We start from the raw sequence: 25,835 nt of genomic DNA on the forward strand, positions 1-25,835 counted from the left end.
CATGTTTATGTTTAAATATTGTATCTCATTATATATGTCGGATATGTTTCAAATATTGATACATGTATGAGATAAGAATGAATTAAGCATATTATAAAAAAAAATGAATTAAGCGGATGTTTTACATATTTATAAGAAAAAGATATTGCAGACTGAACTTTCTGCCATGTCTAATTAGGAGACTTAAGCAGTCTCTCTGGTCGACACGAATAAGACTAATAAGCCGATAAATTATCCGCTTGATAAAAAAAAGACTCTACATAGGCAACATGCCGGAGGTGAATGGAACTCCGGAAAGCTTGATCCAAGAATCACCAGTAAGGAAACGACCGGGAGTAAAAGCTACAAATTCGTTAGAAGCTAGTTTGCCTGTCTTAACACCTGCCCACTTAACCCTACCTGCTAAATTTGCTCCTGGTCCTTTGTTATTATACTCAGCATAGAAACAAGTATTTAGAGCAAAATCACCCATCCATGGCAACCACCCTTCTGGTTGAATCAAATCATCGATCTCACTTTGCATTATTATTGTTCTCGAGTATTCCTTCCATGGCCTTCCTAAGTAAGATCTGATCTGTTTTCTTACTGGGAAGTATAATGGATCTGCAGTTATGTGACACCCTTGAAGAACTATACCGGTTGGTTCTTCTTGATCTTTCCTTCCTTGGGCAGTCACTATACATTGTTGGTTGTCTAATGGCTTTCTTACCACCATTTTACAGTTTTGGAAGACACTTGCTGCGTTACCAAATATGAAGTCTATCGTGCCAGATATTGTGCAGTCTCGGTAGAACTGGCGAAGGGCATGAGCGTATAAGGTGTCTTGGTACCCGTCCATCTGACAGTTGTGAAAGATCGACATGTCGGATTGTACCCTTAATGCTACTGCTTGATGCTTTATTGCTCCTGCCGTGTTCTCAAACCCTATGTCCTTAGCTATGAAACCAGGTGCAGCCACAGCTGTTCCATACAATTCACACCAAAACTCAGATTTAGTTATTTAGAGGGAAAAGAAGGGTGTGTAAAGTGTAAGGGATCTCACTTGCGGATGACACATGTGGGGGACCATACTTAGTCTGGTGTCGTTTAAACTAGTGTGTATACACTTGGCTATAGGTGAAGAGACCAATACCAAGGGATGTCGCGGCCTTCTCGGTGGGCTTATGATCCAGGAACAAAGCCTTGAGCCAATTGTTGATGGCTAATTGGGTCGCGATATTGACAGATCACATGTTGGGTCTCCACAGATGGCAACAGTCGTCGAGGAAAGTTGATCCTAAGGTTGGTGAGAAGGGTGTCTAAGAGACCCAATGTGTGAGAGACTACACTTACTCCTACATCTCTAATTAGGCGAGTACCCGAACCCTAGGACACCCATACCTTGGGAAACGTCAAGGCCTTTTGGGTGTGCTTGTGAGGTATCACCGAGGAACAAAACCCTCGGGCACACGGTGACTTATAATCAGGGACTGGGTCAGCCCAGATACGATCCCACCTAGCAAAGACATTTGGAAGAAACAATATTAAAACAGTAGAATTTTGCATACCAAATGTTGCAGTGTTGAATGTGTTGGTTCCATCGACGAAGTTCTTGTTTCCAGTAATCTTGGTTTTCGTAGGACCATCTCCAATGATCATCAAATTGGTCATGCTCTTGGTTATCATCACATATTCATTATAAACACCTTCCTTAATGTATATAACAAATGTAGAAGCATTGTTCTTCTTTGGAACATCGTTAAGTGCTTCGTTAATGGTCTTATACTTTCCACTTCCATCTTTAGCAACAACCACATTAGGTTTAATATTAGGACCAGAAGATGACGCTTGAAGTAGTTTTCGTTTTTCGCCCGAAACCCATGTTGGAAAAACATCTTTTGTAGCAGAAGATGAAGAAGAAGGTTCTTCTGAATGTAAAATTCGCCCGATGTTTGGGATTGGAAATGAGCTAAAAGCACTAGATATATGTGAAACAATGCTTAATGAATTCCTTGTTAGTTGAGTTGAAGCATTCAAGACAATCTTCATTTTCTCTCCTGCATTACTTGTCGTGTTTTCGAACCCATCTAAACAAGTTTCTTGGTAAGTAACTGCAGCACTTAACCAAATTTTAAGATCATCAATTATATCGTCAATTTTAGTGATACCAAAACCACCAAACTTTTCAAAAGATTCATTAATCTTTTCAACCGCATCATCCATAAGATCATTACAATTTACTAAAGCTTGTTTACATCTTGGGTCTTTCTCTACTTCTTGTAAAGAAACGGAACGTTTCGCGACTTCCCTAATCCGATGAACGGCAACTCCAAAAGCGGCTTTAACGAGCTCTTTAGGGTCGGTACCAATGCCTTGGGCAGCGGATGAGAGACTCTCAACGCAAGATTCTTTGAATTGAGTAAATTGGCAAATGGTTTCTATGGCTTTCTTTGCTATAGCATCCATGGGATGATTATGATGTTGATGGTGTTGATGGTGGTGGTGATGATGATGTTCTTGATTTTGATCTTCACTACCATGGAGGTTGTCTAATAATGGGATAGACAAGGTTCCATGGCTAACAACAATGGTTACTGCAAAAACTATGGCAACAAGGATGAAAGAAGAAGTATTCATATTTTCTATAAATTTTTTTTTTTTCGAAACGATTTATATAGGAAAGAAGCTTTGATTAGATAAAAAGAAAAGGGAGCTATTAGCTACAAATATTAGTAGTTATGAGAGGATATTTAAAGGAGAAACAAAATGAGATAAAATGGTCGTTAAGTTAGTTATGGGAAGATGAATTCTAAGAGTGAGGAGAGCCAAGACAAAATAGTAGTTAGTTAATTCTTTTGACCATGCAATTTTCAATTATCCTTTATTAGCTTCCTCTGTATTTTTGGGTGTTTTTAAAGAGTCAAATGCTCTCCACCAATTAAGCTATGCTTTCAAAGGGTACTAATCTAATATTGGGCCAAGATGTAGCCCCAAAAACTTTGTAAAAGGCCTATAAGATTTGGGAAATTTTATAGACACCACCCTTTTTTTACCTAGTCAAACACCAAAATCTCTTTACTCTTCCGATTAATCTTTACCGCATTCCAATCAACATGGTAAAACTAAACATGACCACAACTTTGAGTATTTGATTTGTGGTTATCAGACCATTTTTCGATCGAGTGTCGTCTCAGTTTAGATATAGAATCAGCATGTATTATATAAGATTCAATTACTTTACAATAAAACTTTACAAAAATCGAACAAGAAGACTGACATGAACTAATACAGTCAAACATTGGTACTAGGAAGCAAAATCAGATCGACATAATAGTCATAACTATATAACGAAACAATAAAAAGCGTTCCATATCGATGCCTGTTACGATGATACCTCGAGTGATGTTTAAGTAAAAATAAGATTCACAAATCAAAATTATTATTATTTTACTAAAGCAATCAACAAAATTTCCTCGAGCACCACCAACACATTTGATCATTTCCCGCCACAATATTCTGCTTGTATTGCCCAAACCACCCACCGGAAATCTTACTGAAACCTCAATAGAACTCTCCCAGTCGTTGATATATGGATCTTATTTTATAGAGATTTGTGACGCATTCAAATCGTATTGCGGTGAAACCCTCGGTCTTATTCTCTTAGTACAACAAGGAAAGTTTTTATTTTTCGCGCCAATAAAACACTGAAAAATAACCGAAATTCACGGAGTAAAAGAACCTTGTTTTGCGCAAATCTCAAGACAATAAGGGCAGTCCAGATATTATTATATGAGGAAAATGGAGAGACCATTTGATTTTCAAATCCTAAACCCAAGAAAGAAGGAGTCCGTCTTTTCTTGTTTCTCTCTCTCTAAAAAGGTTGCTTTTAAGCATGTGAAAAAGATCAGAGCCGCACATGGAAAACATAAGGTCAAATCTGAGCCATCCTTTTCTGTGATAAGAAAAAGAAACTCGCTCAGTCTATAAACGCCATTCATTTTATCTTGGACTTCCTTGTCTCTTAGATAGGCTCTTATCGCCCCCATAGATTAACAGATTGACGAAACTCGGATTAGACCTCATATGTGCTCGACTTAGGGGGGTAGTGGAGCGGGACTTTCACAGACTTTCATAGACAAAATGTCCCGTAGACATTTCAAGACATTTCGGATGAGTTATTATAGACAACATGTGTTCATAGACATTTTCAAGACATTGAGAGTTTGTAGACAAAATGTCTTTATAGACATTTCAAGACATTTGATCCATAGACAAAATGTCCTGGGGACATTTTAAGATCTTGAGTCCATTGACAAAATGTGTAATGCATATTATATTTGTGCTAATCAAAAATATATTTTTCGACTTTTGTAGACATCTGTGAATATTTGTAGACATTGATGGACATTTGGTAGACATTTATTATTTTAATATTATTATTATTATTTAATCACATGAAATAATATATTAATACTAACATTTCAAAAATATATTTTTCGACTTTCGTAAACATCTGTGAATATTTGTAGACATTGATGGACATTTGGTAGCATTTATTATTTTAATATTATTATTATTATTTAATCACATGAAATAATATATTAAATAATATATTTATACTAACATTTCAAAAATATATTTTTCGACTTTCGTAGACATCTGTGAATATTTGTGGACATTGATGGACATTTGGTAGACATTTACTATTTTAATATTATTATTATTGTTTAATCACATGAAATAATATATTTATACTAACATTTCAAAAATATATTTTTCGACTTTCGTAGACATCTGTAAATATTGTGGACATTGATGGACATTTGGTAGACATTTACTATTTTAATATTATTATTATTGTTTAATCACATGAAATAATATGTTTATACTAACATTTTAAAAATATATTTTTCGACTTTCGTAGACATCTGTGAATATTTGTGGACATTGATGGACATTTGGTAGACATTTATTATTTTAATATTATTATTATTGTTTAATCACATGAAATAATATATTTATACTAACATTTTAAAAATCTATTTTTCGACTTTCGTAAACATCTGTGAATATTTGTGGACATTGATGGACATTTTGTAGACATTTATTATTTTAATATTATTATTGTTTTTTGATCACATGATGGACTTCAAATGTCTCTTGTTTTTTGAAAGACATTTTGGCTTCCAAATTTGTCCCAAATCCTTCACAAATTCATCAAACTATGAAGTCCACCAAAGTCTGGGACATATTTTGTCTACAATCGAATGCCTCAGACTTTCATAGACTCTCAAATGTCTGGATTTGAATGCCTCAGACTTTCGTGGACTCTCAAATGTCTGGATTTGAATGCCTCAGACTTTCGTGGACTCTCAAATGTCTGGATTTGAATGCCTCAGACTTTCGCGGACTTTCAAGAGTCCGCGAAAGTCTTGCTCCACTACCCCCCCGCCCCTTAAAGAACACGGATTAGACCTAGTCCGAGAACCTACGGGCCCAACTTGTGTGGTGCAGACAGTGGTATCTTACGTCCTAACAGTTGTTGATATTGTTATCATTTTTATCACTTCACACAAGTGAAGAATTATATTCTTAGCAAAAGTTTCACAAGTCTCACAAAAAACCTCGGCACTTACTAAATCTGAGTGTACACATATAATTCAGGATTCCAGATAGTTTCATGAATGACGGGCGACTATCACACGGACTATTTAGTTCGAAGTCGATGGAGAGTGCCAAGAGAGTGATGGCATGAGAAGCAAAGGATGGAGCGCTTTTAGAAGCACCCAAAGAAAAGGTACTTATATATTCTATTTGTTTAATAGTTTTCAGTTCCCCATCTTTCATAAATTAAGTAAAAGTTGTTTATTTCGATTTCTACGACCAACAACCCCCTTTTTATTCTTTCTTGCTTACTTACACTCAGCTTTTTCTCTCTCTAAAACTCTGAAAATTTCAGAGAGGGTAAGACTGGCATTCACTGCAGAATAAGACCAATTCACTTGTTCCTAATTGGAGTTTCACTGCAAACATCAACTTGTTTTTTTTTTTTTTTTTTCTCTTTCTAGCTTTTCTCCAATGCAAACATTTTATTAAACTCTTATCTCTAATTGGTTCAGACTTATAATTTATTATAATAATAAGCATATGTGTGAGCATTTCTCCAACTTTGTAAAGGGTTTCTTGACACAATCAATTGAGAAAGATCTGTAGGTAAGAAGCATAGGTAAAGGGTGAAATCCAGTAAAAAAAAAAAAAAAGGTTGTTAACCATTGGTAAATCATTTTCATCCTATTCGTGTTTATTACACGAATAATTTAGTGTAGAACACTAGAACTTTAGTGTATTACCGAGCATTTAATGTCCGGGTGGTTTTCTTTACAAATGCATTATACTTCCATATTGTAGGATTTGTTCTTCAGCCTTATTTGTCCCAATTTTCCGCACATCTCACTCCAAAGAACTAGCTTCACACATTGGACTTGGAAGACTATTTTCTTTTCAATAATCAACCAGAAAGACTAGTTAGTTTGTATTCAGGTACGATTTGTGAAGTGGTCTTGGGTCTATTTCATCTCAATAGCTAACTCTAAAAGTGAGATTTGCACTCGGACTACAAGTGTGACAATCAACCCCATCCACAAGACCACAATCTATGTGAAACTAAGGCGAATGTAGATATTTTTTAATTTCTACTGATTTTTTTTTTTTTTTGTTGAAGGCCTACTGATTAATATGGGTCAATCAATCTAGGGAGATTTTATAGGGCCCCCTCATTTTTGTTAAAAGGTCTCCCCTCAGTGATAATTTAGCAAGTAAAATGGTTCATGGGGAGGCCTTTTAACAAAATTAGGGAGGCCTTATAAAATTTCCCATCAATCTATATCATGTATAAACTAGTCTTCATTTTCGTAGAAAGTACAGATAAGATGACCCTTCCTTTTGAGATGTAAGATTTTGTATGGAAGTGACATACCATTGGCCCATATTAACACATGTAGATCCTTACATTGTGAAAGTGTATGGGTGTTTATTGGTACCTTGTGTGAGATTGAAAGTTTGGACAAAGTTTTTGATAAATCCATTCTTTATCCTTTTATTTCTTGGTTTCACTATATATCAATATTAGTTACATGTATGGGTTTTTGGCTACCCTATTCTAATGTAGTGAAAACTCCGACAAAGATTTTGATAGTTACTGTATATTTCAGAACAATATTACGTTGAAGACGAAGATGAATACAACCGGATCTGATCTAAGAATATAATAAATAACACAAATATTAGTAGTTTTAACATTCTACATTCTATTTAGTATCTAAATGAAGTATGAAGATGTGTTAAAAAGGCCCAATCAATAATTGAACCAGTTCTAATGAAGAACCAAATTGGGTATTATTAAAGCTGTGATGATTCCAGACAAGGAACACATGCATGAGGTTGGATCTCACCATTCTTATGGACCCACTTGAGGAGATACACATGCCCTAACTATAGCTTTATGAATCCACAAAAATACAAGCTAATCAATCTCCTTAATTACCTTTTTAATTATCTTAATTAACATTTCACTAAAGCAAACAGAAAACCCCTGCTTTAGTTTTTTTTTTCCTATCATAAACGTGGTTGAGTAATGTACAACTATTTGCTCCCTTTCTCTCTCTAGAATTATATCTCAATCTATATTCTGTATGGATCATCCAGCTCCTATATTTTCTGTTATTAATAGGATTTTTGAGGGAGACGCCCAAAAAATGGAGGGTAAATAAGCATTACCTCCAGCCCAAAAAAAAATTAGAACCCAGTCCAAATTGTCAGGACAGCTCACAGTTTCCTGGTTTTTATTTTATTTATCCCTCTTTTACCCCTCCACGGGAAATTTCTGTGTTTTCTGACAATCTGACGGACGACAGCGAATCAATTAATTCCCCGTACATGACGTCATGTCAGAGAAACATTCAGATTTTCTGAAAATTCAAAAATGGCGCCATTTTTTGACGAAATTTCAGCCAATTTTTTTGGATCCCTCCCATTATATTTTGTTTCAACTCCTTCTTTCTTCTTATTTATACATCCAAAAATCTTCTTTTCATCATTCTTATTTTGTTTTTCACATTTTATCTTCTTCATCTCTTTCAATCTCTAAAAACATAAATTTTCTTTTCTTTCTCTCTCTAAAAGTTTTATTTTCTTATTTTTGGATGTCCATCATTCTTTTTTGTTTCACATTTTATTTTCTTCATCTCTTTCAATCTCTAAAAACATCAATTTTCTGTTCTTACTCTCTCTAAAAGTTTTATGTTCTCATTTTTGGGTGTTCATCATTCTTATTTTGTTTCACATTTTATCTTCTTCATCTCTTTCAATCTCTATAAACATCAAAGTTTTCTGTCTCTCTCTCTAAAAGTTTTATGTTCTTATTTTTCTTCTTCATCACTCTTATTTGTTTCACATTTTATCTTCTTCATCTCTAAAAACATCAAAGTACATAACCAAATGTCCAGTGCACAGAACCATTTCCGGTACAGGAGAAAATTCCCAGTTCAAAAGTGTCCAGTACTAAACCAAATGACCAGTACATAGAACAATTCCCGGTGCACAAGAAAATTCCCCAGTACAAAAATGTCTAGTGCATAACCAAATGACGAGTACACAGAACAATTCCCGGTACACAAGAAAATTCCCACTACAAAAATTTCTAGTACATAACCAAATGGCTTGTACACAGAACAATTCCCGGTACACAAAAAAATTCCCAGTACAAAAATGTGTAGTACATATCTAAAAAATGACCAGTACACTAAATAGTTCCCGGTACACAAGAAAATTTCTTTATACAAATCAATGAAATACTACCAAAAATGAAGAAATTTGTTGAGATTGGAAAGAGATCAGAAATAAATCTGGAAAAAAAGAACGAAATTTGTTGAGATTGGAGAGAGAAATATGTGTGGGAGAAAATAAAAAAGAAATAAGAAATAAATCTGGAAAAAAGAACGAAAATGGCAAGTTGGTAAATTTTGTAATGGCAATTCTGTAAATTCATGGAAAGTACAAGGTTTAATGTCAGGTGCGTCAGACTATTTTCCAAAAAAATTCGAATTTCCCGGGAATTTTTCGATGGCAATTTTGTGAATTTATGGAAAGTACACAGTCTGATGGGAGGCGTGTCAGATTACTTGTCAGAAATTTTCGAGTTTCCCGGGAATTTTTTGATGGCAATTTTGTGAATTTATGGAAAGTACACAGTCTGATGGGAGGCGTGTCAGATTACTTGTCAGAAATTTTCGAGTTTCCCGGGAATTTTTTGATGGTCGTTTCGTAAATTTCAAAAAGAAGAAGGGTGTTTCGGAAATTCCACCCCTAGCCTGACTTTTTTGGACCTGCCCCTCATTCTTTATCTGCAGTGGGCCTGATACATATTGTTGGGCTGATTTTGGGCCTTTTGCCCAACCCCTCTTATTAATAATGCTATCTCTCACTTAATCATGTAGTTAATGTGTCCATCTCTGGTTTAAGACTAATTATTTTAAGATATCCACCATGCTATCCCTAACATGCCTAGTCTCCTCCTAATCAAATTCCTAACATGCTTATTCTCTAAACAACCTAGTTTAGTTATATCTAATTGTTAGTTATTGTACCTTGTTTATAATTGGTTATATTAGCCATAAACAAAGGACAACTCTGTGTGGGTAGTTCCTCTCCAATAGCACAATCTAACACAACTCTAAAATCTAGTAGTCAAGTGTCAGATAAAATTCTTCTTTTCCGAAGTGTCGATATAGAGACACTCTAAATTTTCTTTGTCTCCAATGGAGATCCCTAAAATCTCTCTACTTAATACACATGTTACTCTTAAATTGAATATGGAAAAAGTAGTTGAAAAGAAAAGGTTTTTGTTGGTTTAAAATTTAAAGTGACACTTAGAGAGTCTCGTATAGACACTCTAGTTTTAGAATTTCTCTCTCTAGACACACTCTATAATAAATGTGTCCACCTCATAATAAAGTGTCTAACAAAGTAATTCATTGGAGATGATTTTTTAACAAAAACTCCAAAAAACCATATGTAGCACTCTAAGTGTTAGAGATCGAGTGTCCCACTGGAGATGCTCTAAGATAGTTGGTTTAAAACTAATTATTTTTGTCATTCATCTCGTTATCCTCTCTACAACTTTCGTCATCGAGGTATTTTCAACAAATTTGGGAGTTGAACGGAAAGCTAGGCATAAACTAAAAGACTATTTGAGAAATAACCCTAAACTAAATTTTTTAAGAAAAATTCTAAATCTACGTACCATTCATCTTATTGGGACTTTGGAGACATTTTAGGTTATAGATCTCGGTTGACTCTAGGTTTGTAAGAATAATAGAAATTCAATGGTTTATTTTTTTAATACAAGAGCATAGCATCAAGAACCATAAGCTCTCTACATTTAGCAAAGTCGATACTCTAAATCAATTTTCTCATCTTATTGGGACTTTGGAGACATTTTAGGTTATAGATCTCGGTTGACTCTAGGTTTGTAAGAATAATAGAAATTCAATGGTTTATTTTTTTAATACAAGAGCATAGCATCAAGAACCATAAGCTCTCTACATTTAGCAAAGTCGATACTCTAAATCAATTTTCTCGTGTATGTTTTTAAGAAAGAAATATTGTTTAAAAAATGATCGCAGTCATCTCCATGTGAGTCTTTGGGAAAGTGAATGGTGCACAAGATTAAAAGGGATGCTAGAGAATAATTTTTTTTATATATATATTTTTTCCAACTAAAAGAAATACAAAAATGTAAAAGAATATATATGATGTATTTACTTTCTTACCCTTCCTTTATTCTATACTATTCCAAGTACAATTAACATGACAAAGTAAAATTAGCAAAAGTAACAGGATTTGAGGCTTCTTTTAGTGGTGTTAATTATAACAAATGTTGGCACAGTTTTGCTTATAAATAGAACCTTCTCTGTTTCACAAATTTTAACAGAAAGGTGAGAGTGTGTGTTGTTAGAGAGAGAGAGAGAGAGAGAGAGAGAGAGAGAGAGAGAGAGAGAGAGAGAGTTGCAAGGTAGTTGTGGTGGACTAAAAGGGGTTGAAATGGGTTCCTCTGTTTCTTCTGTTCTTCTAATCTTACTCTGTTTCTTCACTTCTTTCTTACTCAGCAATGCCTATCCATCTTCCCACAAAAGCAAACACAAATTTGCTTCCCAAAACTACAAAGATGCACTCACAAAATCAATCCTATTTTTTGAAGGACAGAGATCAGGGAAGCTTCCTTCTAACCAGAGAGTCACATGGAGAAAAGATTCAGGTCTATCTGATGGATCAGCCATGAATGTGAGTTGTTTCAACCTTCTCATTACCCATTTTAACTTAACTTTTTATGTTTTTGTTCAAAATAAGAAGGTGGGTTTGTTTCTAATGGTGGCAAAATGATAAAATGCAGGTTGATTTGGTTGGAGGATATTATGATGCTGGTGACAATGTGAAGTTTGGGTTTCCAATGGCTTTCACAACCACCATGCTTTCATGGAGTGTTCTTGAATTTGGTGGTTTAATGAAGAGTGAATTGCAAAATGCAAGAACAGCTATTCGTTGGGCTACTGATTATCTTCTCAAAGCCACTGCCCATCCAGGAGTCATCTATGTTCAGGTTCACTTCTTCTTCATCTTCTTCTCTGTTTTGAGTTTCATTTTGGGGGTTTTCTTAAGAACCCATTTAGGAAATTTGATTTTGTAAAGTAGAAGTTGTGATATTGGGTCTAGGGTTTTCAATGAATGAATGGGTTGCAGGTTGGAGATGCAACAAAAGATCATTCTTGTTGGGAAAGACCAGAAGATATGGATACACCAAGATCTGTTTTCAAGATTGATAAAAACAATCCTGGTTCTGATGTAGCTGGTGAAACTGCTGCTGCCCTAGCTGCTGCTTCTTTAGTTTTCAGAAAATCAGATCCATCTTACTCCAAAGTTCTTCTCAAAAGAGCTGCCATGGTAAAAAAAATCACAACTTTCTTCAATGGACAACTACCCAACTTTCATCTCCCTCTCTCTCTCTCTCTAAATCTTGTATTTTGGTTTGAGTGGGTATTTAGGTATTTTCATTTGCTGACAAGTACAGAGGAGTTTATAGTAGTAGCTTGAAGAAATATGTCTGCCCATATTACTGTTCTTACTCTGGTTATCAGGTAAAACCTACTAGTGCTTTAATTTTGACCTAATTTTGACTCTTTTTTGGGGGTTCTTCTATAAGATGTTGATTTGTGAATCTAATGATTTTTGGGTTTTTTTGTTGGTTAAAGGATGAATTATTGTGGGCTGCTGCTTGGTTACAAAAAGCTACTAAAAAATCAACTTTTTTGAACTACATTCATGCTAATGGGTTAACCCTTGGAGCTGATGAAACTGATAATATATTTGGTTGGGATAACAAACATGCTGGAGCAAGAATTCTTCTCTCTAAGGTCAAAAGTTTAACCCTAAATTTTCTTTTTGAAATTAGGGTTTTTGAAAGTTTTGTGATATTGATCTGTTTTTACCCTTTTTTTGTTTAGGCATTTCTTGTTCAAAAGGTTCAATCTTTGGGTGATTATAAAGTTCATGCTGATAATTTCATTTGTTCTCTAATTCCTGGCTCTTCTCAGTACACCCCAGGTTCATTTTCTCTCTCTACCTCTTTCTCTCTTTACCTCTCTCTCTCTCTCTTTTACTCTCTCTAAAAATCCAAACGGCTACTTTTGTGTGTTCTAACGGCTATGAAATGGGATTTTGGACTTGTTTGTGGAACCCTAAAAACAGGTGGGCTTCTTATCAAAATGAGTGATAGTAACATGCAATATGTGACCTCCACGTCATTCCTTTTGCTAACATACGCCAAATACTTAACCTCCGCACACAGGGTGGTCAGTTGTGGTAGTGTCACATTCACACCGAAGAAACTCAGAAGCTTAGCTAAGAAACAAGTAAGAATCTCAATTTTGTACACTCACGGCGTATTTTAGAATCAATCAGTTTTAACGGTAGAGTTTTGTACTCATATTGTTTGGTGTTGCTATAATGCGCTGTAGGTGGATTATTTGTTGGGAGACAACCCGTTGAAAATGTCGTATATGGTGGGGTACGGAAACAGATATCCCGAAAGGATACACCATAGAGGATCATCTATACCGTCCATTTCATCTCATCCTGGGAAAATTCAATGCAAAGAGGGGTTCAATTTCCAGAACTGTAAAACACCAAACCCTAATGTTCATGTTGGTGCTGTAGTTGGTGGACCAGATCAACATGATCAGTTCCCAGATGATAGGATTGATTATGAGCAATCTGAACCATCCACTTATATGAATGCACCTTTGGTTGGGTCATTGACTTATCTTGCTCACTCTTTTGGGCAACTCTAATTAAACTAGTCCTTTTACAAGGAAAATTATCTCATTGAATGTAATATTTGATTATAAGGTAAAGTTTCTAGGGTTTAGTTTTCTAATTGTAACTTCTTTGGGTATTATGGTTGTTAGTATGATTAATGTTATGTGTAATATGTAAAATGGAATTAGGGTCATGGCGAAAGATCTAAAGGGTTAGAGCCTAAACCCATCCGCTCTATTAAATATAAATGCAGTAAAGGTTATTGTTATGGTTATTATTATTATCGTTTCGTGGCTCTGACGATGTTTATGGTTATGGATTTTGTCACCTAATGGGGGATGGGATTATGGGAAAGTATGGAAAGATGGGATTTTGTTAACTCGAGCTGTTCAAATTGGGATTAAAATATGAAGTTAATTAGTAATAACACTGCCCAAAGTGAGGTAATTTAGATTAAAGAAAGACATCTTTGTTTAGAAAGAGAAAGATAACGAAGTGTGTAAATATGTAATAACAAGTAAGAGCACATGCCACATGGTGATAAGGACATGCTTATATGTATCAGAAGAAATCAGAAAAGCATGTCAGAAATTGTACTGCTTCCTAATAACCAGCTGAAGATAAGGTGGCCCATTTGCTTTATGGGACATTTTTTTTTCACAAAAACGAAGGGGGGAAAAGATCAAATAAACACCAACAAAGGTCTGAACTGAATGCAAGATATTGTTACTATATGCCTATTTTTCCATCAAAATGTTGGTTCTTTCCTCCCAAATGCAAGAATAAAGAGGTCAAGTGGGTCAGGCTACCCCAGGCTGGGCTACTGCACCCGACCTGTGAGTCTATTAGGGACCCACATGTTCGGCCGTACTTGTTTAACGGCACATCAGGCTGGTTCTGCAGACCCGGCTAACTAGAGATACTGGGCACCATGAACCTTAAAGTCACATTTGTCATTTGAAAAATAATGAAAACCAATGGCAATCACAGAAATTGCAGAATAAGGAGACTATAAGTTAATGCAACTATGAATACGGAGGTAGAATCTGACCTCATTAAGTTCTACATTTGGCAGAATTAGTATTGCGCATTGCTGCTTTATTATCTCTGTGTAGCTTGTCAGATTCTACTTGTTTTTTTTCTTATATATCTTACTTGTATGTTATACTACAACAACGGAAGTTGCTCCTGCTTCTCCAATTATTTCCCCTTTTTTCGGGTTGTGATACTTCATAGTTTAGCTTTTTGTAGTTCTAACTTGGCGATTGTCCCCAAATGCACTTCGTCTGGTCCATCAGCGATTCTCAATGTCCTTGCTGTGGCCCAGAGATGAGCTAGAACTGTATCAGATGATACACCACCAGCACCATGAACTTGAATTGCCATGTCCAGTACTTGGTTCGCCATATTCGGAGCTGCAACCTGCTCAGTCCACCCGTGAAATAAAAGTGGTTTAGATTTTTGGTGCAGGTGGATTTTTACAGATTGCAGGTTATTTACTCGCGAAGTTTAAAATCATAACTAGAGTACTCACCTTCGCCATTGAGATGATTCCACGAGCTTTCTTATTTCCATAACGATCTAGCTGGTCTGCTGCTTCCAAAACTAACAATCTTGTCTTTGTAAGCTCTATCCGACACTGTTAAGTATGAAACTTTTAAGATTACTGCTGCTTCAAGAGCGATTTAGTACACTATTAGAAAAAGTAAGTCGAATATGGGTTACTCAGACACGAACTGCGAAGTGGGAAAAACATTTTTTTGTATCCGTGTCCAGGGAACGGAGGGCCACTCAAATCTTTTGGCCCAGTCCAATATACGTTCCATTGCCCTAGTCTTATAAGGGCGGTCATTGTTTACTGTTCATTTGTTTTTGGGGAGAGAGAGAGTGGGCAGAGAGAGGAAAGGTTATCGCTATTCGCTAAGAAGTCTTGAGAAATCCTGTAATCTTATTCTTCATAAATAGTGAAATCATTATAACATACACCTTTGCCATTTTTCGCGGTGGAGTAAGTCTTTACGACATAACCACAGTCCATATAATCTCGCGTTCTTGTGAGTGATTGGTTTTCTCTCTCATCTCTTCACTGGTCTTTTGTGATTCATTTTAACATACACCTCTGATGAATTATATTTAGTGATCCAGATTGTTGTGCATAAAACCTAACTTCACACGGATACTTCAATCCTATCACCCTGAACCATTCCCGAAAGCTTGTTTTTATAATACTGGGGACTGGGGAGTCCAAGCATCTTTTGGATCTTTCTAGTACATGGGGTTGTGCTGACCGACTGAGGTATGGGATCTAGAGACTGATTACCCACTTAAGCGTACAACGGTACAAGCAGATTGATTTTTTCTATAAAGTTATTCTGACGAGGAAAATGAAAACAGAAGAAAGTTGCACCTGATTCATATCATTAGAATTTAGAGGTACTTTATGAAACTTTTACCTTGGCCATATCAGACAGGAATGAACCTTGTTCTGCAATCAACTTCCCAAACACTTTCCTTTGAAGAGCCCTCTGTGCCATCAGTTGCATGCCACGTTCTGCAGCACCGATCAGTCTCATGCAATGGTGTAATCTTCCAGGGCCTAACCTACCCTGCAATATTCACATGGGAGGGTAAGGCATGAGTACTGACGATTAATCTTCAGGTTTAAGATTCATTACAATACTGTACTTGTGATCGTTTTGGACCGCAACCAAGTATAGAGTGTGGTACACCAAACGGGACAGTAGATCCTTACCTGAGCAATCTCAAATCCACGACCTTCCCCAAGCAGGATATTTTTCGCTGGTACTCTGACATTCTCAAACACAATTTCTGCATGTCCATGAGGTGCATCATCAAAACCAAATACCATTAGCGGTCTCTTCACATGAACTCCTGGAGTTCTAATATCTACTAAGATCATGGATTGCTGTTTATGCTTTGGAGCATTGAAGTCTGTTTTTCCCTGCAGATATTTGTTACTATTCAGTTCACAACTCCTCGCTTAAACGGGAATTAAAAGACAACTATTTGTACAGATCAATGGGCAAATTTTAAGACAATTAACTGACCATAACTATCAGTAATCTGCACCTAGGATCCATTGCTCCACTTGTCCACCACTTGGTTCCATTTATGATATATGAGTCACCTTGCCTGCATAAGAAAATCAGAATTACTGATTATTTTAAATGAAATGATTTGAAAACTAAGGTGCAGCGCCGAGCGAGCTTATTTAGGAAGAACATACTTCCCTATAGTAGCATGAAGTCATGAAGCTATCATGTGTCTTTAGATAAACAACTAAATGACATTCAAAGAGAGGTAAAATATTTCATTGAGTACATAGTATGATAGAAAACTTCATCAAGAAGAATACTTTTAGGCTAAAAATTTGCAATAATATGAATACGCAGATCACCACGAGACCTACTACATTTTTCACATGAATTTCTCGCAAAAATTTCACAATCATGTAATTTCAGTTGACAATTGCTTTGAGAACACCATATTTTCGAACTAGTTGATACTTTAGATAGACTGAACTACTTCTAAGATTCATTTTGATCCTTATATGAAGAACAACAAGTCAAAATCTGAGATAGTTGAAGATGATAACACAAAAGAAATATCTAAGAGTCAATTGAGAACATATACGTCATACCTATGCATTTAAATGTAGTTACATACTCTATCTGTATTATGATTGAGTAAACTTAATACATGGCATTGTCTGCTCATAAATACTATAAACTGTCTCCAGGATAATCATCTATGCAAGTGTTCGACCTTCATAATTCGCACAAGCACGGACCTACCTTATAATTGAACACTCAATGTTGGTTGCATCTGAAGATGCTACTTGTGGTTCTGTCATTGCAAATCCAGAGCGAATTGTCCCCTCAAGTAAAGGAATAAGCCACTCTTGTAGCTGGTCTTTATTTCCATACCGCAGCAACACCTAGAATAGCATAATCTAAGTATATTAAAAAAATTATTTCTACAACACTCGAGAAATAGTTTATGAAAGAACAAGAAGATACTTTTCTGCAATTATAAAAACAAGTTATCACTTAAAATCTAACTGTCTAACTATTTACCACTTATAGAGACGGAAACCCGGTACTGATACATGTTAACTTATAATTCCCTATGAAAAAGAATTACCTCCATATTTCCAGTGTCAGGTGCACCACAGTTAAACACCTGAGGAGCCCAAACAGAACGCCCCATGATTTCGCAAAGGTAACCATACTCGAGGTTTGAAAGTCCAGCACCCAGTAGAAGACTACTTGCATCCCTAGAAGGAATGTGGTTTCTGTCATTAAAGAGTATCTTATTTGCCCTAGCAGCACTATCCAACTGCAAAACACACACAAAAGAACGACTGAAACGGATGACTAAATATTAACTACTTTGTCCCTCTAACATACTAAGAATCGGAACGTATGAAAGTAACAATGAGTCTGAATCTTTACGTACGGGTATCCAGAGGTTCCATAAACCTTCTCTTTTTGCCAGCTCTTTCAATTTCTCCTCCTCTGGATGAACTGTCCAACGCATGTTAGATCGAGCAAGTTCAGAGAACTTGCTTTCCATAGGATATATATGATCTTCCATGAACTTTAGCAATTTCTTTCTCAGTTCTACAACCTTCTGATTAGGAATATATTTTCCTCCTTCGTTTAGGAGAGCTTCACCTCCACTCTCATCTGCAAAATGTTTCAAATGGTCTCCTGTAATTGAATGAGAACTGCAAACATAAGTTGACATTTTAAGTGAGACCTGGAAAAAAGGTCCTATTTGTCTTTTTCATGAATCTGAACTTAGAATTACTGGATATGGAGTAACTTATTCGATATGATAAATTGCATGATTTCAACTCACTAATGGATTTAAAACTGACAAAAAAGTATTTATGTCGAATTCGTGAGTTTTCAGGTTTTATGAATATGTAATAGTTTGAAAAGAAAACTTGCTTCACTAATCTGATTTTAGAAGAGAAATAAATTGATACAAGAACACATGTAGACAAGTGCGGTGCACAAACTATTGTTCGTATTTCAGACCGAAACTGAAAAATATACAACCTAAATAACCAAATGACATAACAAGGATAAATATTTATCTAAACCTAAAAATGTAGCAAGTCTAGAAATATATGGACTACTATTTCCAGCTATCATGGCATCCTTCAATATAGTTCATAGGATGGAAGGGATAGTAGAACAAATATTCTTAAAAGGTGTAGTATCAGACTTAAAATCTGGGTGTGGTAAATGTAAATCATAATTTGGCACATAGATCTTACAGGCTTGAATTTCTATAGAAACTTTAAAAGCCTTAATATAGAATTCAACCAAAAGAATGACCCGACTTGATACCAAAAGCACATAATCTATCTACTACCTGATGGAGGGTGATCAGGAAGCACTGACTTTCGGTTGATAAAGGCCCATGCACAATCTATTATAACATTTGTCATTTTCCCAGTGATTTGAGCACGGGCACCTCCTGAGGCATTACCCTGCAATAAAGTACTATTCTTTTCTAGATCTCTGTATGCATAAATTAACATAATAAATGCTTATAACAGGTAAAAAGAAAAGATAAATAATACCAGAACCCATCTGTTATACACCCCCGCATAGATTGAGGCAGCACGAAACAAGGATAAGGCAACATAAAACTTCCAATCTGCAACTGGCCATGGCTTTCCCTGCATTTCAATATACCCAATAACAGATTAGTTTCTTAGAAGCTAAGAAAGAAAAGTAGATAGGAAAACATAATTTCTAGGTAAACATCACGAACTGCTCGAAAGAACAGATGCATACATGCTGCAAACATGCGGGGTACGTAGTAAAATCGTTTCGTTTATCCTCCAACAAACCTATAAAGATCATCATTTTCATTATCACAAACATAAGTTGCATAGGTTATGTGATCTTAGAGCTGCATTATCTCTTTCCAGTCAGCCCAACAGCGACCTGATATTACTTATGACTTACTATAATTAGGTAGGGTCAATTTTGGGCACTATCTATGTCCTATAATTCTATGTAAAAATTGACCAAATTATGGCTTCATTTTCGGCATGTGAATCGTGAACTACTAATACTGTTTGCTATTTCCACCGCCCTGACTACCTCCTCAATATGCATCACAAACCTTCTTTGATAAAGTCAGCTAGTGGGATGGAAAACACTAAATACATAAGTCATAACAATTGATTATATAATCAGAACCATAAAGATGACACTTACAGTCAGAGAGCAGTACTCCGCCAGGTATTCTGCCAGTGAAGGAATCCCCTGGGGAATGCCAAGGACTTCGAATCCCTCGTATGATTCTGCGTTATCTGTTGTTACATCCAAAACATAAGGCTGCCAGGAAAGGAAAAAAGTAAGCAACTTATGTTTGTCAAACTCAATTTCATTACTTGGGAAATTTTTTAACATTCTACAGCCAAGAAGACTGAGAATGATAAAAAAAAAGCAGAATCGTATAATATTGACACCAAAGAGCACCACAAATGACCCAGTTCATCAGAAAGACAAGTAATGAGAAATTGTCGGTCAAACCTATTGAAAGTTGGATACATACCATGGAGCTATAGGCGACATCAGACATTTGGTTTCCAAGTGTTGACAATTCCCAATCGAGTATGCCGATTACCTTATCCTGCATCACAAAGCGCTTCTTAGATGTGTGCTTCAAATCCCTGCATCTAATTAAGAGTTTCTTGAGGTACATGGCCTATATTTAAAAAGCTTTATGTCTTGTAAATCATCAATTAAACCCATACAGCTCATGGATGTAATTGATGATTAGAAGTTAACTCCAATCATTCTGCGGCTGTGATTCATGGTTGGAAACTGGTTAAATGCATAGTAGGTTTAGATAGTTACAAGGAGAAATTTCAACTACCACATTGTTGAGAATCTCACAGGAATCAAGTAACCTCAAAATCAAGAAAATAAATTCCTATGGTCTATCCATTCACTGCCAGTTGGCTTTGAGAAGCCCGCAAAATTAATACATACCTCGACGGGATGGAACACTAGATTATCAATTCGAAAGTCACCATGAACAAGACCTCCATAAGAGTCTTCAAGCGGAATATGTTGCCCTAACCATCCAGCCAACTCTAGCATCTTAGGATTTCGATTAGGTTTTCCCTCAGCAGTAGAAATCATATACTGTTTCGCCCATCTCTCCACCTGAACCAAAAAAATATTTGTAAAAGTCTATCCGTTCTTAGGTAAAAATTGCACCAGCCTATGAAATAGACATCCTGCCTGCTTCCTTGGCATGCTTTTTTCCAATATCCCAAACATTAGAAATCGGAACTATTAAACTGAGATATACTGACTCAAGGAGGATGAGAGTTGCTTTTTTTTCCTCCTCCCAAATTGAAGATATAAGTTCATGCTGAGGCTAAGCACATCCAGCTTCAACACTTATAAAACTTCGCATATGATACAAATTTGTTTATAGAGCCGGCAGAAAATACTACTAGATTAATGACTTACTTGTCGCTTGCAATAGTTCTCCCTACGCCCAAACTTTCCCAACCCAATCGAATCCACATTAACACTATGAACAGAAGCTAAAGTTCTAGCTGCTGCTGTATAGATTGCCTTCCTCTTGTCAGGGGATACTCCCTAATCAACCAAATGAAAGTACACAAGTTAGACTAAGAGTATACATCAAACTTTAACGTAAAACCAATGTCAATGGCCGAAAAAAAACCCAAAGAGAATTCCCCAGCGGCCAGACAGCCATAACCTAGCATTCTAATACTTAGTAGTGAATGAAAATTCAAAATCTTACTGGTAACTTTGGATTTAAGTATATCCGGCCTTCCAAATACTCCATTATGTAAAATGCAGTTCCAATTATACTCGGATCAGTACAAAGGCAGAAGACTTTAGGAACAGGAACTTGAGTATGAATACCTAATGCCTCAAGCACCTGTGACAAAACATCTTAAGAATCAGACTCTCTTCAAACCAAATATCAAATTATCAGGCATATCAGAGAACAATCACATAATATACTGAACTGAACATTTCAGTCACTACATCCACATTTAGCTAGAACTAAAGTTCACTAATTATATATAATTTTCATCTTCATCTCTTTAAATCAGTACCAATGAAATCAAAGAAAGAAACTCTAATGACCTGATATTCTCTTTCGACCGCATGAGCAGATTGAAGCAATTTTCCAGGAGGCTTCTTTCGTAAAACGTAACGCTTCATTGAAGCTCCTGAACTAACTTCCATAAGAAAAGTCGGATTCGATTGTCCATGTCCAAACTAAATCAAAGAGAAAAGAAAATTCCTAATTAGTGAAGAAGAAACTGAAATTGAAAGATCAGTTTAGTGAATCAAAATTGTTGAGAAAGGTAAAGCTGAAATGATTACCTGAGAAAGAGTGAGGTTGGCCGGAGAAGACGGAAAGCCTTTGACGTTTGCCTGAGCATACCGGAGCAATGAATCGGTGTTTAACTCGTTACCTGGTTTTACTCTGACCAGAAGATCAGATGTACTGATCGCCATGGAATTACCTCTCTCTCTCTCTAAACTCTCTCTCTCTCTCTCTCTAGAACAGTGATCAAATTAATCGGTCTTTTCTTGTGTGACCTGATTGATAACTTCGATGTTATCTCTTTTCGAACGCGTTAGGGGAAAACTGAAAGCTACTTGGGACCAACAACTTATAACCAGATATTACTGTCGTGATTTGATAGAATTAGGGATTGGAACAATAATGTTATACCACGTCAATTTCTATGTCCTTAATCTAACTACACAACCTTTTCCGACCCCGTGGCAATAACCTCGGACCTCTAAGTTTTTCTGAGTTTGTGTAACACTTTCGACCACTTGGGCAACCAAGTGTTGACAAGATCCAAAGTTTTAATTGAATTGTGGATTTATCTATATTTTATAATTCACATATTTTAATCAGTAAGGAGACAAGAGACTCGATCTAATGGAACACACTTTCGTTGACTACTAACATTATGTCTTTTCATCGAAAATAACTGGGATCTAAGCTAAACAATTTATGGGAAAAAATGGATCCACTATAATTCATTGTCATTATGTCATCTAGTTTTTGAGTTAGGAGATGTTAGCAACTAGAAAATAGGGGTACAAAATTCAAATGAATGTGTTTGTATCTCTTAGGAAAAGAATTGAAGAGTTTCATTGGGTTAGATATATCTCTGTAAAGAAAATCAAATCTATTAGAAACCTCAACTTTGGATGTATAGTCTAGGGCAAGGATGAGTCATTAGTCATAATGTTTAAACAACTAAACACAAGACCCGGGCTAACAAGATCCAAATTTAGGAAAAGGTGGAAAATACAAGTGTATATCCCTATTTAGAGGAACAAATTTGCTAACAATTACAAACCAAAAATAGTAAGTATAGAAAGATTTATTTGGCAATTGAAGAGACAGATTGAAATATATAAATGGCCTAAAGGATTAAAACCTACCTCTCAAATCTTAAATAAATTTTTTTTCTTTCTTTTCAATAATTTTTTATTTTCATTTGGGGTTGCAGGGTCACAATGGCCACCGTTAGGTTTAATATTGGAGTTGTGATTCTGTTACTTTTGCCCTTATTCATTTCTAACGTGATGACCGGAGTTGTTGGAAAACTTATCGGCCCCCACCCTACTGTTTTTAATATATTAAACTACGGTGCTAAGCCCAATGGCCATGATGATGCTTCTGAGGTAACTAGTTTTCTGAACATTGTCTCAAATTTAACCGAAATTTATGTTTCTGTAATATGATGAACCAATATATAGATTCTTAATATATTGCAAATCTTCAAAAATGTAGACGAGAAACTCTATTTCTTGAGAAATTCAATCTTTGTTCTTTATTCTAAGAACGTACGCATAATTTGATGAATTCGACTTTAGACATAATAATTTGAACTCAAGATAACAAACCGTAGATTTTTCATAGGACAGGGTACAATATACTCATTTCCATGTGACATATAAAGAAGATTTACTGATTACTTATTATTCGTGCAGGCAATCATGCAGGCATGGATCGCAGCTTGCCATTTTGCAGGCGGCAATGCCAGGCTCCTTATCCCCCAAGGGATATATTTGACAGGGCCGGTCATATTTCATGGACCATGTACCACCCCTAATATCTATGTTCAAGTGCAGGGAACTCTTAAAGCTTCAACTGATCTTAGTGAATATGCTGATGATGCATGGCTTTTGTTCGAAGGCATTCCAAACGGCATAACTTTGACAGGTGGAGGAACTTTCGATGGTCAAGGTGCCGAGTCATGGAAATACGATGATTGTAGCAGCAATTCTGATTGTGTCATGATGGCAACCGTACGTAAATATCTTTACCATTCTGTCCTAAATATATAGAGTATTTCGTATACGATGATTTATGTAATCTAACTAGTTTGTTTAATGTTTTTGATGCAGAGCATAAAATTCAACAATGTAATGAACGGAGTCGTTCGCCAAATCAACTCACTTAATCCCATGGGATTCCACATGTTAATTCATGGTTGTACTAATTTTAAGGTGCATAGTACCCATATTAACGCCCCTAAAGAAAGCCCAAACACTGACGGTATTCACGTAAGTGAGTCAACTAGCGTAAGAATTTCCAGAAGTGTTATTGCAACTGGTGACGATTGTGTCTCCATCGGTCAAGGCTCCACCAACATTTCTGTCTCCAAAGTTACTTGCGGTCCAGGACATGGTATCAGGTACATACCAAAGTCCAACATTACATAAACATTGATTTTGGTTTTATAGACGTAAATTTATAGAGAAAGATCCTTACAATTTCTTCGACTTTTTTTTGGGTTTTAAACAGTATTGGGAGTTTGGGGAAGAGAGATACAGAGAAAGATGTGAGAGGAGTTATTGTAAGGAACTGCACATTATCAGGAACTGAAAATGGGGTTAGAATCAAAACCTGGCCAGCTTCTCCACCACTTAAAGCTTCTCACTTCATCTTCCAGGACATCATAATGGAAAATGTCAAGAACCCAATCATCATTGACCAAAGTTATTGTGCAGGAAATTCATGCAACAAAAAGGTAAGTATATGTTTCTTTTTTTTCTTCTATATATTAAACGATGACGACCGACCGATGTTAATTTTGATAATTTTTTGTTTCAGCCTTCATTGGTGGCAATAAGTGATGTTCATTACAGAAACATTCATGGTACATCAGTTTCAAATATAGCAGTGAATGTTGGATGCAGTTCTCAAATTCCATGCCAAAATGTGGATATGGCTAACATTGATTTGAAATTTGTTGGGGCTAAGCCAGCAGGTGCTCAGGCATCTGGTTCATGTGCTCATGCTAAAGTTCATTTCTGGGGCCGTCAAAATCCACCACCTTGTAAAGTTGTTGCTTAATTTATGTGTTCATGGCCTCATCCCCATTCCTGCTTCTTCTATCATAATTTGGGTGGTTCTACTTCTATGTGGTTCTTTCTTACCTCCCCAACCCCAAGCAAAAAAAGAACTATAGAAAGGAAGATTTTCTATTCAGTTTGTAATTTTTGTTGTTAATTTGAAGATGGTTGCCTCCAAAATATAAAGTATGTATACTTGGGTGGATGATGAGAGGAAGTTCAATGTGGATTATAAATTTAATTACTTTCCAAATGTTAATTGATTTATATATGTTTCATTACTTATGGATTTTATGTGTTTGTGGATATATTTATTTTCCATGTCGAGGTGAATAAAATACCAGAAACTAAACAAGATACTATATTTTGTAAAGTTTATCCAATGGTATAATAGTAGGTTAACCTGTTATCGATTTTCTCAACATTTATTGAACTTCTTGGTTCTTCTTTAACCGTGATCCGTTCTTAGAAAAAGAGTGAACTATGTTGTTAAATAGAACCAAGAACGGCAATAAATTGCAATGGTACGCAGACACATAAAAGTATAAATGACAAACTAAAATTACAGAGAGACAGGACCTAGAACACTTCTATATACTATGACGATTAACTTCCTTACAATATATCATCTATGAATCTTTGGAAGTGAGCATACAATATACTTCCACAATTCACATCTTATTATTTGCTCACGACGAGTTTCCGAAAATATATGAATTATTATGCTAAAATATGACTCCAAATATGATGCGACAATATAGTTAGCAACAAATGGTTACAGTTGCGGAAACAATAAGTATTTAACCTAAAGGTCACAACTTTTAACCGTTGCCAACATTGTGGTCAAATGTAAAGTTATGTAAGAGTATTCAACGTTTAGTTGACTTTCTGCATTATAAAATAGATTTCTGTCACGACATATGTTGTCTATTCTGGAGACAAATAGCATCTTTTAGTTGTCAGCCAATATCGCTTGAAAGTTCAAAAATGATCAATGGAGAAGGTACAATAAAATTGTAAAGCTCTCAGACACGCAATTCGATTAGCTAAAAT

General features: G+C 35.8%; 4 protein-coding genes across 5 annotated transcripts; 2 read left to right on the forward strand and 2 right to left on the reverse strand.

Moving 5' to 3' along the window:
- Window positions 1-72: 72 nt before the first annotated feature.
- On the reverse strand, window positions 73-2,980 carry LOC147551376 (pectinesterase-like). The gene is made up of 2 exons (XM_086671617.1): window positions 1,548-2,980; window positions 73-960 (listed from the first exon to the last, which is right to left on the reverse strand). Exons 1-2 carry the CDS (start codon window positions 2,614-2,616, stop codon window positions 257-259), a joined length of 1,773 nt encoding a protein of 590 aa, XP_086527743.1. The 5' UTR covers window positions 2,617-2,980; the 3' UTR covers window positions 73-256.
- A 7,900-nt stretch (window positions 2,981-10,880) lies between these two features.
- On the forward strand, window positions 10,881-13,631 carry LOC147551377 (endoglucanase 17-like). Its single transcript, XM_086671618.1, has 8 exons — window positions 10,881-11,319; window positions 11,429-11,635; window positions 11,776-11,976; window positions 12,078-12,170; window positions 12,285-12,446; window positions 12,537-12,636; window positions 12,781-12,944; window positions 13,050-13,631. The coding sequence occupies exons 1-8, from the start codon at window positions 11,080-11,082 to the stop codon at window positions 13,380-13,382; spliced, it is 1,500 nt and encodes a 499-aa protein (XP_086527744.1). The 5' UTR covers window positions 10,881-11,079; the 3' UTR covers window positions 13,383-13,631.
- A 712-nt stretch (window positions 13,632-14,343) lies between these two features.
- On the reverse strand, window positions 14,344-22,928 carry IBR3 (acyl-CoA dehydrogenase-like protein). 2 transcript variants are annotated; one of them, XM_086671616.1, is made up of 17 exons: window positions 21,780-22,928; window positions 21,537-21,671; window positions 21,184-21,324; window positions 20,883-21,014; window positions 20,394-20,570; window positions 19,954-20,031; window positions 19,614-19,733; window positions 18,968-19,066; window positions 18,757-18,874; window positions 17,830-18,059; window positions 17,515-17,709; window positions 17,166-17,308; window positions 16,419-16,503; window positions 16,103-16,312; window positions 15,804-15,956; window positions 14,885-14,989; window positions 14,344-14,772 (listed from the first exon to the last, which is right to left on the reverse strand). In XM_086671616.1, exons 1-17 carry the CDS (start codon window positions 21,912-21,914, stop codon window positions 14,581-14,583), a joined length of 2,448 nt encoding a protein of 815 aa, XP_086527742.1. In that variant the 5' UTR covers window positions 21,915-22,928; the 3' UTR covers window positions 14,344-14,580. The 2 variants fall into 2 exon arrangements, with proteins under 2 accessions (XP_086527742.1, XP_086527741.1); XM_086671615.1 differs by having other exon boundaries at window positions 17,830-18,083.
- Window positions 22,765-25,069, forward strand: LOC147551379 (exopolygalacturonase-like). Its single transcript, XM_086671619.1, has 5 exons — window positions 22,765-23,105; window positions 23,415-23,732; window positions 23,832-24,121; window positions 24,232-24,457; window positions 24,541-25,069. The coding sequence occupies exons 1-5, from the start codon at window positions 22,938-22,940 to the stop codon at window positions 24,781-24,783; spliced, it is 1,245 nt and encodes a 414-aa protein (XP_086527745.1). The 5' UTR covers window positions 22,765-22,937; the 3' UTR covers window positions 24,784-25,069.
- Window positions 25,070-25,835: the final 766 nt, after the last annotated feature.

This window comes from Eschscholzia californica, unplaced genomic scaffold (genome assembly GCF_041429995.1).
Source record: "Eschscholzia californica isolate CP2 unplaced genomic scaffold, dmEscCali1.0.p SCAF_3, whole genome shotgun sequence".
Taxonomy (NCBI): domain Eukaryota; kingdom Viridiplantae; phylum Streptophyta; class Magnoliopsida; order Ranunculales; family Papaveraceae; genus Eschscholzia; species Eschscholzia californica.

Excerpts from the sequence above, each read along its gene's own strand:
- LOC147551376 (XM_086671617.1), bottom strand. The coding sequence starts at position 2,616 with ATGAATACTTCTTCTTTCATCCTTGTTGCCATAGTTTTTGCAGTAACC. Across the intron at positions 961-1,547 it reads ATTCAACACTGCAACATTTG|CTGTGGCTGCACCTGGTTTC; the intron begins GTATGCAAAATT and ends TGTATGGAACAG.
- LOC147551377 (XM_086671618.1), top strand. The coding sequence starts at position 11,080 with ATGGGTTCCTCTGTTTCTTCTGTTCTTCTAATCTTACTCTGTTTCTTC. Across the intron at positions 11,977-12,077 it reads TTCTCAAAAGAGCTGCCATG|GTATTTTCATTTGCTGACAA; the intron begins GTAAAAAAAATC and ends GTGGGTATTTAG. Across the intron at positions 12,637-12,780 it reads CTCTTCTCAGTACACCCCAG|GTGGGCTTCTTATCAAAATG; the intron begins GTTCATTTTCTC and ends CCCTAAAAACAG.
- IBR3 (XM_086671615.1), bottom strand. The coding sequence starts at position 21,914 with ATGGCGATCAGTACATCTGATCTTCTGGTCAGAGTAAAACCAGGTAAC. Across the intron at positions 21,672-21,779 it reads CCAACCTCACTCTTTCTCAG|TTTGGACATGGACAATCGAA; the intron begins GTAATCATTTCA and ends TCTTTGATTTAG. Across the intron at positions 16,504-17,165 it reads ATTGAGTGTTCAATTATAAG|GCAAGGTGACTCATATATCA; the intron begins GTAGGTCCGTGC and ends TTTCTTATGCAG.
- LOC147551379 (XM_086671619.1), top strand. The coding sequence starts at position 22,938 with ATGGCCACCGTTAGGTTTAATATTGGAGTTGTGATTCTGTTACTTTTG. Across the intron at positions 23,106-23,414 it reads GCCATGATGATGCTTCTGAG|GCAATCATGCAGGCATGGAT; the intron begins GTAACTAGTTTT and ends TTATTCGTGCAG. Across the intron at positions 24,122-24,231 it reads GGTCCAGGACATGGTATCAG|TATTGGGAGTTTGGGGAAGA; the intron begins GTACATACCAAA and ends GGTTTTAAACAG.